Source organism: Heteronotia binoei, chromosome 10, assembly GCF_032191835.1.
Source record: "Heteronotia binoei isolate CCM8104 ecotype False Entrance Well chromosome 10, APGP_CSIRO_Hbin_v1, whole genome shotgun sequence".
In the NCBI taxonomy this organism is placed as follows: domain Eukaryota; kingdom Metazoa; phylum Chordata; class Lepidosauria; order Squamata; family Gekkonidae; genus Heteronotia; species Heteronotia binoei.
Genome location: NC_083232.1, coordinates 8,193,664 through 8,209,560, shown reverse-complemented (window position 1 = coordinate 8,209,560; position 15,897 = coordinate 8,193,664). Strand labels below are relative to the sequence as shown.

Below are 15,897 nucleotides of genomic sequence, written 5' to 3'. Positions count from 1 at the left end.
CCGCCATTTTGCACAGGGGCAACCCACAGTTTGCAGTGCCACAGTGTAAACCTGTTTTTTTTTCAGGTTTATGCTGCGGCGTGGCAAATCATGGATTGCCCCGGCAAAAATGGTGGCGTGGAACAGCTGGTGCGAAATTGCTAGCTTGCTCCGGAGAGAAACGGAAGGCCTGGCGTGGAGCAAGGTTAGTGCGGAATCAGCCTTAATATCCAGGCAGGATCTTTCCACCCTTAATTTAAACCCAGGAGATCCTATCATAGGGATCCTTTCCCTGAGCAACCGCAAGTAATCACCTAGCAGCCACTTGAATCAAAATGTTACCAAAGAGCTCATGTCAAACAAACAAGTAAGTCAAGCGATGCAAACCAGACCCCTCCTGAGTGGGCTTGGTGGGTTTCAGATCTCTAGCTCTGCCCACACTGTGCCAAATGCCCAGGAAAGCACTCACTTCTTTCTCCAGCTCTTTGATCCGGTGACTCAGCTGCTTCACTTTGGCTTTCTCTTTTTCAGCCTCGGCCGTCAGGTGACGGTTCTGTTTGGCCAACTGGACGATTTTACTGGCAGCGACGTCTCCCGTCAAGCCCCCCCGTTCTGCCAAAGGAGAAGGAAGAGCTCACCAGGTGGGTGGGTGGGTTCACGATCAGGAAACAACGAGAGGCCAAAGCGCCTCTACTTTCATCGCTGGCTTGAATGCCCCAAAATCCAGCCCTTCTGGAAAGTAGCATTAAATGCATTCATGCTCTAACACAACAAAATATTTCTATGACCCCGGAAGCTCTGCTACTGAATTTTAGACCAGAGGACAAAGCTCCCAAAGTTGTACAAGAAAGAATTACCTTTGGTGTGAACTTATATCTCCTTTTTCCTGTATTCTGTATTACAAGATTGCCTTTACTGGAAATGTCAAATTCAATAGATATTTTAACAAAAAAGATTTATAATACAAAATATCAAAATGTTGATGATGCACAGTTTAGAGACAATATGTGACAATCTAGGTATTTTAAGAAAGTATTGCTGCTGTCGACTTGTATTTTTTGAAAGTACTCTCTATGCAGATTAAGACTGATTTGTAATCTTTATTTTTTTATCCCTTCCTACTCCCTATCCCCAATTCTTTGAAACTAATAAAACTTTTAAAACAGGAAGGAAGGAAGGAAGGAAGGAAGGAAGGAAGGAAGGAAGGAGAAGGAAGGAAGAAGGAAGGAAGGAAGGAAGAAGAAAGAAAGAAAGAAAAGAAAGAAAGAAAGAAAGAAAGAAAGAAAGGAAGGAAGGAAGAAGGAAGGAAGGAAGGAAGGGAAGGAAGGAAGAAGGAGAGAGAGAGAGAGAGAGAGAGAGAGAGAGAAAGAGAGAAGAAGAAAGAAAGAAGAAGAAGGAAAGGAAGGAAGGAAGAAGAAAGAAAGAAAGAAAGAAAGAAAGAAAGAAAGAAAGAAAGAAAGAAAGAAAGAAAGAAAGAAAGAAAGAAGAAAGAAAGAAAGAAAGAAAGAAAGAAAGAAAGAAAGAAGAAAGAAAGAAAGAAAGAAAGAAAGAAAGAAAGAAGAAGAAGAAAGAAAGAAAGAAAGAAAGAAAAGAAGAAAGAAAGAATGAAAGAAAGAAAGAAAGAAAGATGTGGCTCAGTGGTAGAGCATCTGCTTGGGAAGCAGAAGGTCCAGGTTCAATCCCTGGCATCTCCAAAAAAGGGTCCAGGCAAATAGGTGTGAAAAACCTCAGCTTGAGACCCTGGAGAGCCGCTGCCAGTCTGAGAAGACAATACTGACTTTGATGGACCAAAGGTCTGATTCAGTATAAGGCAGCTTCATATGTTCACATATGCAGCTAGATCAACAATAGCTAGCCAGTACATGGAAAATTGACAAAACTCCATCCATAAAAACCTGGTACAATAAGCTCTGGAATGTATATATCCTAGCAAAACTCAATGACAAATCAAAACCATTAAGGGACTCTAACTACTATTCTGATATAGTGACCGTCTGGTTTCCAGTTTTAGAATTCCTACAAGAAAGATCAGAGACACCTAACGTTCAGTGTTCCCTCTGAGTTAGCGTGAGCTAGCTCACCGATTTTTAGCCTCCAGCCTCACACATTTTTGTCTGAGTTCAGGAAGGATGACCCCCAGAGCACAATCATTTATACAGTCGCTCACAACTTTAATTCCAGTAGTTCACAAAGAAGAATTTCCGCTCGCAAGACTCTGCAGCTAAGAGGAAACGTTGTGACTGTTATAGAAGCTCTTCATTTATGGTAAACGAATGTAGTTATTTACTTGTAAAAATAAGTCTGACAACAGTGACATGGGAAAGTATTTATTTGTTAATACTGTTAAATAATGCACAAGTTTGTATTGCTACATAACAAAATGACCAATAAAAATTATTGCGGGGGGGGGGGGGGGGGAGAAAGAAAACTTCAGGAGGGGATTTGGATGACAGAACCGCAGAACAAAACTTAAATGACAAATCAAAACCATGAAGGGACTCTACTATTCTGATATAGTGACTGTCTGGTCTCCAGTTTTAGAATTCCTACAAGAAAGATCCGAGACACCTACTGTTCGCTGTTCCCTCTGAGTTAGCGTGAGCTAGCTCACCGATTTTTAGCCTCCAGCCTCACACATTTTTCGTCTGAGCTCAAGAAGAATGACCCAGAGCACAAGCACTTACACAGTCGCTCACAACTTTAATACCAGTAGTTCACAAAGTAGAATTTCTGCTCGCAAGACTCTGCGGCTAAGAGGAAACATTGCGACTGTAATAACAAAATGACCAATAAAATTATAACAAAACGACCAATTGGGGAGGGATTGGTGGTTCAATGGTAGAGCATCTGATTGGGAAGCAGAAAGTTCGAGGTTCAATCCCTGGCATCTCCAAAAAAGGGTCCAGGCAAATAGGTGTGAAAAACCTCAGCTTGAGACCCTGGAGAGCCATGAATGCGACTGTGGCTCAGTGGTAGAGCATCTGCTTGGGAAGCAGAAGGTCCCAGGTTCAATCCCCGGTATCTCCAAAAAAAGGGTCCAGGCAAATAGGTGTGAAAAAACCTCCGCTTGAGACCCTGGAGAGCCATGAATGGGACTGTGGCTCAGTGGTAGAGCATCTGCTTGGGAAGCAGAAGGTCCCAGGTTCAATCCCTGGCATCTCCAAAAAAGGGTCCAGGCAAATAGGTGTGAAAAACCTCAGCTTGAGACCCTGGAGAGCCGCTGCCAGTCTGAGAAGACGATACTGACTTTGATGGACCAAGGGTCTGATTCAGTATAAGGCAGCTTCATATGTTCATATATAAAAATTATTAGGGGGGGGGGGGGAGAAAAACGACAGAGGGAGATTTGGATGACAGAACCATAGCTGCTTGATCGTGCCCTGACCTGAATGGCCCCATCTTGTCAGATCTCAAAAGATATGCGAAGTTGGTCCTGGGAAGTACTTGGATGGGAGACCAGCATGGACATTTAGGATCGATACGCAGAGGCAGGCAAAGGCAAACGGCTTCTACTCATCTCTTGCTTTCGCCTGGATGGCCAGGCTAGCCTGACCTCATCACATTTCATCACCGAAGCGGGTCTGCTCTGGCTCGTTCTCGGATGGGAGACTGCAAAGGAAGTCCAGGGTTGCCGCGCAGAAGCAGAAAAGGGCAAACCACCTCTGAACCTCTCTTGCCTTGAAAGCCCGACTCGGGTCCCTGTAAGTCATCTTCAACTTGACGGCGCTTCCCACCAACCCACCAGGCCAGAAACAGGATTAAAAGTGTTACAATGATATAGCATTTATAGTCAACATTTGTAGCCTGCCTTGTTCTAAGTAAGACTCAAGGGGAGCTTGTTATCCATTTAAGGCAAACGGACAAATTTAAAGCGTTCAAAAAGTGATAGGAGTTAAAGCAATACAGTGATGGGCACATATACGAGAGTGTGAATGCATGTATTTCTATCATTGCAATGTATCAGCAGAAGTCCAGTGCTAATCTAGGGAGTGCAAGAGAAACCCTCAGTCTATAGTGACTACGATCCCCTAATCCAGGGGTGGCCAAACTGTGGCTCGGGAGCCACGTGCGGCTCTTTCACACATATCGTGTGGCTCTCGAAGCCTCCACCACCAGTGGAGAGCCGGTTTGGTGTAGTGGTTAAGTGCGCGGACTCTTGTCTGGGAGAACCGGGTTTGATTCCCCACTCCTCCACTTGCACCTGCTAGCATGGCCTTGGGTCAGCCATAGCTCTGGCAGAGGTTGTCCTTGAAAGGGCAGCTGCTGTGAGAGCCCTCTCAGCCCCACCCACCTCACAGGGTGTCTGTTGTGAGGGAGGAAGGGAAAGGAGATTGTGAGCCGCTCTGAGACTCTTCGGAGTGGAGGGCGGGATATAAATCCAATATCTTCATCTACATCACAGGGTGTCTGTTGTGGGGGAGGAAGGTAAAGGAGATTGTGAGCCCCTCTGAGACTCTTCAGAGTGGAGGGCGGGATATATATCCAATATCTTCATCTACCTCACAGGGTGTCTGTTGTGGGGGAGGAAGGTAAAGGAGATTGTGAGCCGCTCTGAGACTCTTCAGAGTGGAGGGCGGGATATAAATCCAATATCTTCATCTACCTCACAGGGTGTCTGTTGTGGGGGAGGAAGGTAAAGGAGATTGTGAGCCCCTCTGAGACTCTTTGGAGTGGAGGGTGGGATATAAATCCAATATCTTCTTCTTCTTCTTCACCCTGTCGGCTGACTTGTAGAATACATTTAAAGTTAAAGTTGCTCTCTTTCCACCTCTCCCTTCCCCCTCCCCATCTATTGCTTTCCTTCCTTCCTTTCTCTCTCCCTTCCGGCTCTCAAACATCTGATGCTCATGTCTTACAGCTCTCAAACATCTAACATTTATTCTGTGTGGCTCTTACGCTAACCAATCTTGGCCACCCCTGACCTAAGTCATCCCTTAACGGTAAATGGCAGTGCTAGGGTTACAAGATGTTCTCTTTTTAGAGGACATGCCTCATTTTTTTGGAGTCTGTCACCTTTGGGGTTCTTTAGGGTTTGTAGAATCTTTCGGGCTCAAGTGCCGTGTTCTAATGGAGAAAGTTTTCCTTCCAGACGTTTCGTTCTCAGCTGCAGAGAGCATCCTCAGTGGCGTTGCAGCCGGAGCAGGCGCTCTGACCTTCTTGGCTGCTGTGCATTGAGTGAGGCCAGGGCTGCTGGAGAGCTGCTATTTCTGAGCTGGAGGGGGTGTGGTGAGAGGGCAATTGGTTTGTGGATGTGCCCATTGTTTGGTGGGGCTTCCTGGAAGGGTGGTGATAAGGAAACTGGCTGTGGAATGTGACTTTTGGGTTCTTTTCAAAAAACGATGAAAATGTCATAAGGATAGCTTGTTTGAAGCAGACAGTCCAGAAATAGGACCTTTTTTTGCTTTTCAAAATATAGTAATCCTAGACAGTGGGCCCTCCTTTTACGTTAGCAATTTTATTTTAGTTGACAGACACATTCCAGAAAAAAAGATGTGAGTGCAGTGACCTAATGGACAGAAATCACAGCGTTTTGGTCACCCAATGCAAGAATCAGGCGTCTGCTCTGATGTACTCAGTTCATTTATGGTGCACCAGATATGATCGATTCCATACAGAAATCAGCATTTGCTTGATTGCTGTTTTAGTATTTTGCACAGCCTCCTCTTGAGGTACTGTTACCTTTTAAAGTGACGTTAGGCTTTAAAAACAGAAGCAAGCAATCATCAGCAAAGAAAGACAACGAAAGAAAAATGAAAGCTATATCTTTCGTCGCTTTTGGTAACTGATATACTGGTTTATTAACGAAGTTAATTTCAGAACAGTAGCCAATGTTGGTATGTAGAAGAAGAGCTAGAATAAAATACAGTAGAACCCACCCAGATTTTCAGGGTTTGATCTTTTGAGAGTCGAGGTTCCCTTATCTGAAGAAGGTTCTCCTAAAATCTCCTAAAATCGTGTTGGTGCTTATGTGCTACTGGACTCAAATCTAATTCTTCTTTATCTGCAGCATCCACTATCTGTCCCAGTGGTGTAGCCACATTCGAGTACCACAGCTAAGAGGTTAGCTCTGACTCACAAAAAGCTCAAGCTGGATTCTCTTTAAGATGTTCCTGGAACTCCTGTTTTATCGTTTGCTGTTCCACGCCGCAGTGCCCCCTAGTGTGAGATTTCAGGATTCTCCTTCTATATTGCTACACAAGCCATCCTCTGTGACTTAATACTAATTCTCTTCTTCCTCGTCTTCCTCTTTCACATCCTTTACCTTCCTTTCTGTAAAGCTCTAATGCCTAGAGGAACAACATATGAACATATGAAGCTGCCTTATACTGAATCAGACGCTCGGTCCGTCGAAGTCAGTATTGTCTACTCAGACTGGCAGTGGCTCTCCAGGGTCTCAAGCTGAGGTTTTTCATGCCTACATGCCTGGACCCTTTTTGGTTGGAGATGCCAGGGATTGAACCTGGGACCTTCTGCTTACCAAGCAGATGCTCTACCCCTGAGCCACAGCCCCATTCATGGCTCTCCAGGGTCTCAAGCTGAGGTTTTTCATGCCTACTTGCCTGGATCCTTTTCAGTTGGAGATACCGGGGATTGAACCTGGGACCTTCTGCTTACCAAGCAGATGCTCTACCCCTGAGCCACCGTCCCTCCCCAAAACAAATGAACATATGAAGCTGCCATATACTGACTCAGACCCTCGGTCCATCGAAGTCAGTGTTGTCTACTCAGACTGGCAGCGGCTCTCCAGGGTCTCAAGCTGAGGTTTTTCACATCTATTTGCCTGGACCCTTTTAGTTGGAGATGCTGGGGATAGAACCTGGGACCTTCTGCTTACCAAGCAGATGCTCTACCACTGAGCCACCGTCCCTCCCCTAGGAAAGGCAGAATAAGAGTGTATTAGATAAACAGTGTACCGGAAGAGTTCGACAGATAGCCACAAGGTGCCTCAAAGCCAACAGGTCACAAATGGACATCAATCTATTATTCTGACGTTTATTACTCTTTTTTGTTGTTTTAGCCCAGTGGACACAGGCTGGCAGTCGCTAGCTTGTGATTCTTTTAATCTGTTAAGGGACATTTCCATGATTTTCCGGGCTGATTCACTGCCCCCTTTCTCTGTATTTAGGACTGCTTGCCCTTCCATCCTACTGTCTGATGAATAGGGTTGCCAATCCCCAGGTGGGGGCAGGGGATCCCCCGATTTGGAGGCCCTCCCCCCACTTCAGGACCATCAGAAAGCGGGGAGGTGAAGAGAAATGTCTGCTGGGAACTCTATTATTCCCTATGGAGACTTTTCCCATAGGAAATAATGGAGAATTGATCTGCGGGTATCTGGGGCTCTTGAGGGGCTGTGTTTTGAGGCAGAGGCACCAAACTTTCCATATAGCATCCCGTGCCTCTCCCCAAACTACCCTCCAATTTTCAAAAAGATTGGATCAGGGGGTCCAATTCTACAAGCCCCAAAAGAAGGTGCCCCTATCCTTCATTATTTCCTATGGAAGGAAGACATTTAAAAAGGTGTGCTGTCTATTTAAATGTGATGGCCAGAACTCTCTTGGAGTTCAATTATGCTTGTCACACCCTTGTTCCTGGCTCTGCCCCAATGTCTCCTGGCTCCACCCCCAAAGTCCCCAGATATTTCTTGAATTGGACTTGGCAACCCTACTGATGAAGTGTGCTTAGAGCACACGAACGCTGACGTTCGGAACAAAACTTCGTTGGTCTTAAAGGCGTCACTGGACTCCGCTTTGTTCAAATGAAAACACTATTCTTCGTTTCAGGCTGTTCTTGCGCCGCGCAAATTCCGGGCACTTCCCTTCGAGATCTTTTCAAAGAGGAAACCAAAGAGGCATCTGAACGGCTAAGATGCTCAAATGGACTTTGAGAAAAGACACCAGGCTGTGCTCAGAGACCGGCTGGAACTTGCGGGGGGTGTTGCGTTGCGTGCGGCATGGCATCTGTTGTGCACGCAGACTCAATAGAGGACTGAATAGGGGTTTCCTGCCTGGCTCACTGGAGCCGTACAAACGGAGCTTGGGGACTTGAGAACAATGGGAAATAGGGTCGAAATCCCCGCTGCCCTACACCAATCACAAGTCCCCACCAGTTTGAATGACCCAATAACGTGCTTGTACGGGAACCCTGAGTTGTATATAGTGGGCCCCGTTCTGCAGTCTTTTGCAGTGCATCCAATACAATGCTGTATCTAATAAAAGGCTGTTATTCACTACTACCTTGGCTCTTCAATGCTTAGAACCCACCAGGGCAACTTTCGTAGAAAAAGCCCAGCAGGAACTCATCTGCATATTAGGCCACACCCCCTTGACATCACCATCGCGTCATCATCAGCATCAGTTTTATTTATCAAAGATTTCAGGTTTTCACGGCTGGCAACATCATTAGGGTTTGTAGAATCTTTCGGGATCAAGTGCCGTGTTCTGCTGGAGAAAGTTTTCCTTCCAGACGTTTCGTTCTCAGCTGCGGAGAACATCCTCAGTGGCGTTGCAGCCGGAGCAGGCGCAATGACCTTCTTGGCTGCTGTGCATTGAGTGGGGCCAGGGCTGCTGGAGAGCTGCTATTTGTAGGCTGGAGGGGGTGTGATGAAAGGGCAATTGGTTTGTGGATGTGCCCATTGTTTGGTGGGGCTTCCTGGAAGGGTAGTGATAAGGAAACTGGCTGTTGAATGTGACCATTGTTCCGTGTTAATTGCTGGGAGGGTTGGAAGGGGTTTGAAGATAAGGAAGATGGTTGTTGATTGTTTTATTTATATCCCGCCCTCCCTGCCGAAGCAGGCTCAGGGCGGCTAACAACATAAATCAACGCATTAATTTACAAGATATTTAAACAAAAACTAATTAACAATTTAATTAAAATGCTACTAAAACTCTAAAATCAATAAAATTAATATGCTGGCGCTGTTATACTGATGGTGAATTTCTTAGCAGCTTCCCCCTTAGTCGGTGAAGGCCAATCGAAAAAGGATGGTCTTGCAGGCCCTGCGGAACTGTTCAAATTCCCACGGGGCCCGCATTTCCTCCGGAAGCTGGTTCCATAGGCGTGGAGCCACAACAGAGAAAGCCCGATCACGGGTGCTCTGTAGCTTTACCTCTTTCGGCCCGGGGATAGTCAGCAAATTCTTCCCAGTAGGCACTCATTTGTATATCAGGCCACACCCCCTGACACCAAGCCAGCCGGAACTATGTTCCTCTGCGTTCCTGCTCAAAAAAAGCCCCGGAACCCACTATATTAAAGCGTCATTCCTGAAAGAAACCCAAAGTGGCGTCGTGTCGCTCTAGGAATTACCAAAAAACTCTATGGTAAAACCATAGCCTTTCCAGAGATTCCTAGAGCAACGTGATGTCGCTTCTGGGGCTTCTCCAGAGGTGACATTATGATCATGCTACGTACTTAAAAAAAAATAATTGCCCTGCCCACATTTAGAAGGGAAGGGACAGGAAAAAAAGAGTTGCCTGCAGGAGGCCTCTCACCAGCATGCGAGGCCCAGCAACCCCAGCTCTGAGTGGGTCATCTTGCAGCGAAGAGTGGAGACGTCTGACTCTGAGTAACTTCACGGCTTTCTCAGTGGACAACAGCTCCTTTCCCGGCTTCCCGTCATCTCAGCTTCTCCTACAAACCACCCCTCGCTCTCGCTGAGACGTCGCCGGGATAAAACAAGGAGAACGAAACTCGCCTTGCCCAATTTGCTCCAGGTTCATACAGTAGAGCAGGGGTGGCCGACAGCAGCTCTCCAGATGTTTTTTTTTTGCCTACAACTCCCACCATGCTGGCCATGCTGGCTGGGGCTGATGGGAGTTGTAGGCAAAAAACAAGTGGAGAGCTACCGTCGGCCACCCCTGCAGCAGAGAAGTGAAGGCCTTGGTGACGTACATCAAGCTACAACGGGATTATGTTGTGCTTCTAAATAAGCATCTGCTTTTCATGGCTGTTAGAGGACCTTGCTCTGATCTGGATAGCCCAGGCTGGTCTAATCTCATCAGATCTCGGGATCTAAGCAAGGTCGGCCTTGGCTAGTACTTGGATGGAAGACCTCCAAGGAATACCAGGGTCGTGACACAGAGGCAGGCAATAGCAAAATGCCTCTCCAACTTCTCTTGCCTCGAAAACAAGTCTGGCACGCCACCTAGTGGTGCACAACACCAAAAAGAGCTAGAACTTCTGGCTGGCAGAGAATCTGAGGATCTCCTGGCTATACTCCGCACAACGCCAAACGATCGTTATTAATTATTATTATTAGTGCAGGACCTTCACTTCAAAAACAAGTCTGGCTCGCCAGCTAGTGGTGCACAACACCAAAAAGAGCTAGAACTTCTGGCTGCCAGACAATCTGAGGATCTCCTGGCTATACTCTGCAAACCCATACGATCATTATTAATTATTATTATTAGTGTAGGACCTTCACGTCAAAAACAAGTCTGGCTCGCCACCTAGTGGTGCGCAACACTAAAAAGAGCGAGAACTTCTGGTTGCCAGACAATCTTAGGATCTCCTGGCTATACTCCGCACAACGCCATATGATCATTATTAATTATTATTATTAGTGTAGGACCTTCACGTCAAAAACAAGTCTGGCTCGCCACCTAGTGGTGCGCAACACTAAAAAGAACTAGAACTTCTGGCTGCCAGACAATCTTAGGATCTCCTGGCTATACTCCGCGCAACGCCATACGATTGTTATTAATTATTATTCTTAGTGCAGGGCCTTCACGACAGATGTACGCTACAGAAGCTGAACGAGCCCACCAGGAGGACACGAAGAAGACCAGGCAGGCTTACCCATCATGGCCAGCCTCTCCTCCTCTATTTTCTTCTGCAGCTGCTTAATTTCGAAGTCTCGCTCCTTCAGCAGCCTGTAGAGCCGGCCGTTTTCATCCACGGTTTCCCGAAGCTGCTCCCGCAACTGCTCGATTTCATCCTCAAGCAATCTGGAAAACAAAAGAGGGGGAAATGACAACCCAGCAGGGCTTTCTTTGTTTTTTAGCAGGAACTCCTTTGCATATCAGGCTACACCCCTGCCCGCCCCCCCCCCCCCCCGATGTAGCCAATCCTCCTGGAGCTTACAGGGCTCTTCTGACAGGGTCTATTGTAAGCTCGTGGATGATTGGGTACATCAGGGGGGCATAGCCTAATATACAAAGGATTCCTGAAACTCAGCCTGGACACCTGTACCCAGTTTGGCTCTAGAGAGAACAGTCATCCACCAAGCCCAGGCAGCGCACATAAATTGGAACCTGCCACACTGAGAGCCCACGTGGCGAAGTGGTTACATAGTCTGACTAGGATCTGGGAGAGCCAGAGTTCAAATCCCTCCACTTTGCCATGGAAACTTGCTGGGTGACCTTGGGCCAGTCACACGCTCAGAGTCTAGACCACCTCACAGAGCTATTCTTGCAAAGAGAAAAGGAAGGAGAGGAGAAGGACGTAAGACACTGGGGAGAACGATGAGATGGAAATGAAGTAAATAAAATATTGCTGTAGGGTGTTGTGATGGCTGATAGTGAGACGAAAGGGACGAGGAAGAACATTATAAAAACAGAGATGGCAAATTTGTGAAGGGACATAAGACTATCAGAAAAGCCCTGCTGGATCAGACCAGAGGTCCATTCAGTCCAGCATCCCATCTCACACAGTGGCCAACCAGTTCCTCTGGAGGGATAACAGGGCAGAGAGGCCGAGGCCTTCCCCGGAGAAGAATGTCAGAAGAGCCCTGCTGGATCAGACCAGTGAAGTTCCATCTAGTCCAGTCTCCTGTCTCACACAGTGGCCAACCAGTTCCTCTGGAGGGCCAACAACAGGGCAGAGAGACCAAGACCTTCAGAAAAGCATCAGAGGAGCCCTGCTGGATCAGATCTAGTCCAGCATCCTGTCTCACGCAGTGGCCAACCAGTTCCTCTCGAGGGCCAACAACAGAGCATAGTAGACGAAGCCTTCCCATCATAAGACCATCAGAAGAGCCGTGCTGGATCTGACCAGTGAGGGTCCATCTAGTCCAGCACCCTATCTCACACAGTGGCCAACCAGTTCCTCTGGACAGCCAACAACAGGGTATAGATGCCGAGGCCCTCCTAAAAACATCAGAAGAGCCCTGCTGGATCAGACCAGAGGTCCATCAAGTCCAGCATCCTGCCCCACACAGTGGCCAGCCAGTTCCTTCCATGTCATACAACAGCTGATATTTTTTTTCTTCACTGCATGTACACGTTGAACAAGTCAAATATGTCCTGATGGTTACTAGACTGAGTTTCTTAGAATCCTGGGGGTCATCAAAGGCTGGAATGACCCAAAGGGTGATTAACATGTGGAATTCACTGCCACAGTAGGTGGTGGCGGCTACAAGCATAGCCAGCTTTAAGAGGGGATTGGATAAAAATATGGAGCAGAGGTCCATCAGTGGCTATTAGCCACAGTGTGTGTATGTGTGTGTGTTTATACGCACACACATATATTGACCACTGTGTGACACAGAGTATTGGACTGGATGGGCCACTGGCCTGGTCCAACATGGCTTCTCTTATGTTCTTCTGTGACACAGAGTGTTGGACTGATGGGCCATTGGCCTGATCCAACATGGCTTCTCTTATGTGACACAGAGTGTTGGACTGGATGGGCCATTGACCTGATCCAATATGACTTCTTATGTTCTTATGTGGCTCAGAGTGTTGGACTGGATGGGCCATTGGCCTGATCCAACATGACTTCTCTTATGTTCTTATGTGACACAGAGTGTTGGACTGGACGGGCCATTGGCCTGATCCAACATGGCTTCTCTTACGTTCTTATGTGGCTCAGAGTGTTGGACTGGATGGGCCATTGGCCAGATCCAACATGGCTTCTCTTATGTTCTTATGTGACACAGAGTGTTGGACTGGATGGGCCATTGGCCTGATCCAACATGGCTTCTCTTAACTTCTTATGTGACGCAGAGTGTTGGACTGGGTGGGCCATTGGCCTGATCCAACATGGCTTCTCTTATGTTCTTATGTGGCTCAGAGTGTTGGACTGGATGGGCCATTGGCCTGATCCAACATGGCTTCTCTTACGTTCTTATTTATTTTATTTATTTATTTAAGATTTATATCCCGCCCTTCCCACAAGTGGCTCAGGGCGGCTTATGAAACCTCATTATGCAAAAGCTGTGTATGGCAGGATGCCACTTGCTTGGGGTTCACAGGAGGGACAGATGGACCCTTTGCAGCCATAGGGCTACTAGCACTTAAGCCTCCTTTTCACCATTAGGGCTTTTTCAAAGCTTTACTTCATGACTTAGCATTTCTTCAGATCTGTCGCTGCTATCTTCACTATGTTCCCATAGTACTGGTAGCCCTATGGGAAGATTGTCAAGATAACAGTGACAGATCTGAAGAAATGCTTCGTCATAAAGTAAAGCCTTGAAAAAACCTGAATGGTGAAAACGAGGCTTAAGTTTCCTAGAAAAGCCCGTTTGCATCTGGGAATTATTATAAGAATTTAGTGCACACCAAAGAATCTTCGGACCGAAGTTTGCACAACAGTGCAATGTATGGAGGTCTGTCTTCTTCACCTGTCGGACAGGAGAGTGAGGATAAACGCCGAGGAAAAAGAAAGTGAACTGTAAACTGCATAGCTGGTTCTTTAAGGACTAATTATCCTACTCCTGTTTGTTCTGTTTCTGCATGAAAATATTGTGTATATATGTATTTTGAAAGAAATGTCTACTTTTGATACTATCTGGTTAGGGTTTTGCTCAATTTTTGAAATCTGTTGGGACATATTACACAGCAGCTTGCCTTTAAAAAGGTGGTTCCCTGAAACTAACAAGAAAATTAAGAGACTACGATTTGGAACTTTTTAAGTTGGAGTGGAAGAAGTTCAGAAAATACATAGAAAAAGAGTGGAAAATAAAAGGACATTGGACAATCTTTGATAATGATTAAGTTTTTTAACATAAGAATATAACTTTTGGTTGTTGTTTTTTTTTAACAGTTAAGGGTACCTTTAATATTTGTTTCCTTTAAGTAAATAACACTGGCGGGGGTCAAGTAACGGGGGGAGGGGTGGGGGGAAAGTAAGATATGGGGTAGAAAGTTTTTTGTTTTTCTTTAAGTTTTTATAAGTTGTAGATACAGTTTTGCTACCATATGTTACTAATATGGTATTGCAACCAGTTTGGTGTAGTGGTTAAGTGCGCGGACTCTTATCTGGGAGAACCGGGTTTGATTCCCCACTCCTCCACTTGCACCTGCTGGCATGGCCTTGGGTCAGCTGTAGCTCTGGCAGAAGTTGTCCTTGAAAGGGCAGCTGCTGTGAGAGCCCTCTCCAGCCCCACCCACCTCACAGGGTGTCTGTTGTGGGGGGGAGGAAGGTAAAGGAGATTGTGAACCGCTCTGAGACTCTTCGGAGTGGAAGGTGGAGTATAAATCCAATATCTTCATCTACCTCACAGGGTGTCTGTTGAGGGGGAGGAACGTAAAGGAGAATGTGAGCCCCTCTGAGACTCTTTGGAGTGGAGGGCGGGATATAAATCCAATATCTTTATCTACCTCACAGGGTGTCTGTTGTGGGGGAGGAAGGTAAAGGAGATTGTGAGCCGCTCTGAGACTCTTTGGAGTGGAGGGCGGGATATAAATCCAATATCTTCATCTACCTCACAGGGTGTCTGTTGTGGGGGAGGAAGGTAAAGGAGATTGTGAGCCACTCTGAGACTCTTCGGAGTGGAGGGCGGGATATAAATCCAATATCTTCTTCAATATCTTCTTCTTAATAAAATTGTTTATTAAAAAACAAAAAAAGGTGGTCCCCTGCACAAGCACTGGTCATTTCCGACTCTGGGTTGACGTTGCTTCCACAACGTTTTCACGGCAGATTTTTTAACTGGGTGGTTTGCCATTGCCTTCCCCAGTCATCTACATTTTCCCCCCAGCAAGCTGGGTCCTCATTTGACCGACCTTGGAAGGACGGAAGGCTGAGTCAACCTTGAGCTGGCTACCTGAACTCAGCTTCCGCTGGGATCGAGCTCAGGTCGTGAGCAGAGCTTATCTCCCTACAATCTGGAAGCTGAGAACTCACGGCACCAGATCCACAACATGGATGTGAAAAACATATGGAGACCAGCTACACGGCCTTTGAGTAGTTTTCCAAATCGACAAAGAGGAAGTGACCATTCACCTTTTGCTGAAGTCCTCCTTTGCCACCGGACAGTCCAGTGTGGATAATGCGAGATCATCTGAGACTCCAAAGATGTCCTTTTGACCATCCGGGTGGCCTTGGGTGAGACTCTGCTGCTTCTCCTTCTTTTTCTCCAGCAAATTCTGCATCCGCTTCTGCTGCTGCTCTTGGAGAATCTTAAACTGCATTTTTAAATGTTCATTCACTTGTTCATCCGACTCCATTATTTACTTTGCAAAAGAAACAAAAGAGAACGCAACGGTCAGGTCAGAACGCCCGTGCTTTCTGGAACAACTTGCTAACTAACTCAGACTCCCTCCTCTACCTCTGTAGTAATATAACATTTATTTATGTTTATTAATTCATTTTTTTAAAAAAAACAAAACATTTCTACGCAACCAAATAGGGTCCCCAAGATGGTGAACATTCAAACATTAAAATACTGTTTGAAAAAAAAAAGAAATGCGGGAAATGCGGGAAGGTGAAAGGAACCTTGTATCATATCTGGTGGCAGTGTACTCACGCCAAAAAATATTGGGCCCAAATTAATATTTGGTGCCAGAAAATTTTTAAAATAAGACTTCCGCATACACCTGAATTCTACCTGTTAAGTATAGTAAAGGAAAATCTCCCCAAATTAGAGAAAAAACTTTTGGTATATATTGTTACCGTGGCTAGAATTCTATACGCCAGGTATTGGAAGGTTGCAAAAATTCCAGAAAGGGATGAATTTGTGCAAAAGCTATTAGAGGCAGC

At 46.2% G+C, this 15,897-nt stretch overlaps 1 protein-coding gene across 1 annotated transcript in view; it reads right to left on the bottom strand.

Annotated features, from left to right (window-relative positions):
• Window positions 1–15,367, bottom strand: part of CCDC13 (coiled-coil domain containing 13) — a 52,044-nt gene extending 36,677 nt beyond the window's left edge. The window contains exons 1-2 of the mRNA XM_060248348.1: window positions 15,142–15,367; window positions 10,774–10,922 (exon numbers count right to left, since the gene is read on the bottom strand). Coding sequence (XP_060104331.1) covers window positions 10,774–10,922; window positions 15,142–15,365 — 373 coding nt within the window. The 5' untranslated portion in view covers window positions 15,366–15,367. The remainder of the gene's footprint in view (window positions 1–10,773; window positions 10,923–15,141) is intronic.
• Window positions 15,368–15,897: the final 530 nt, after the last annotated feature.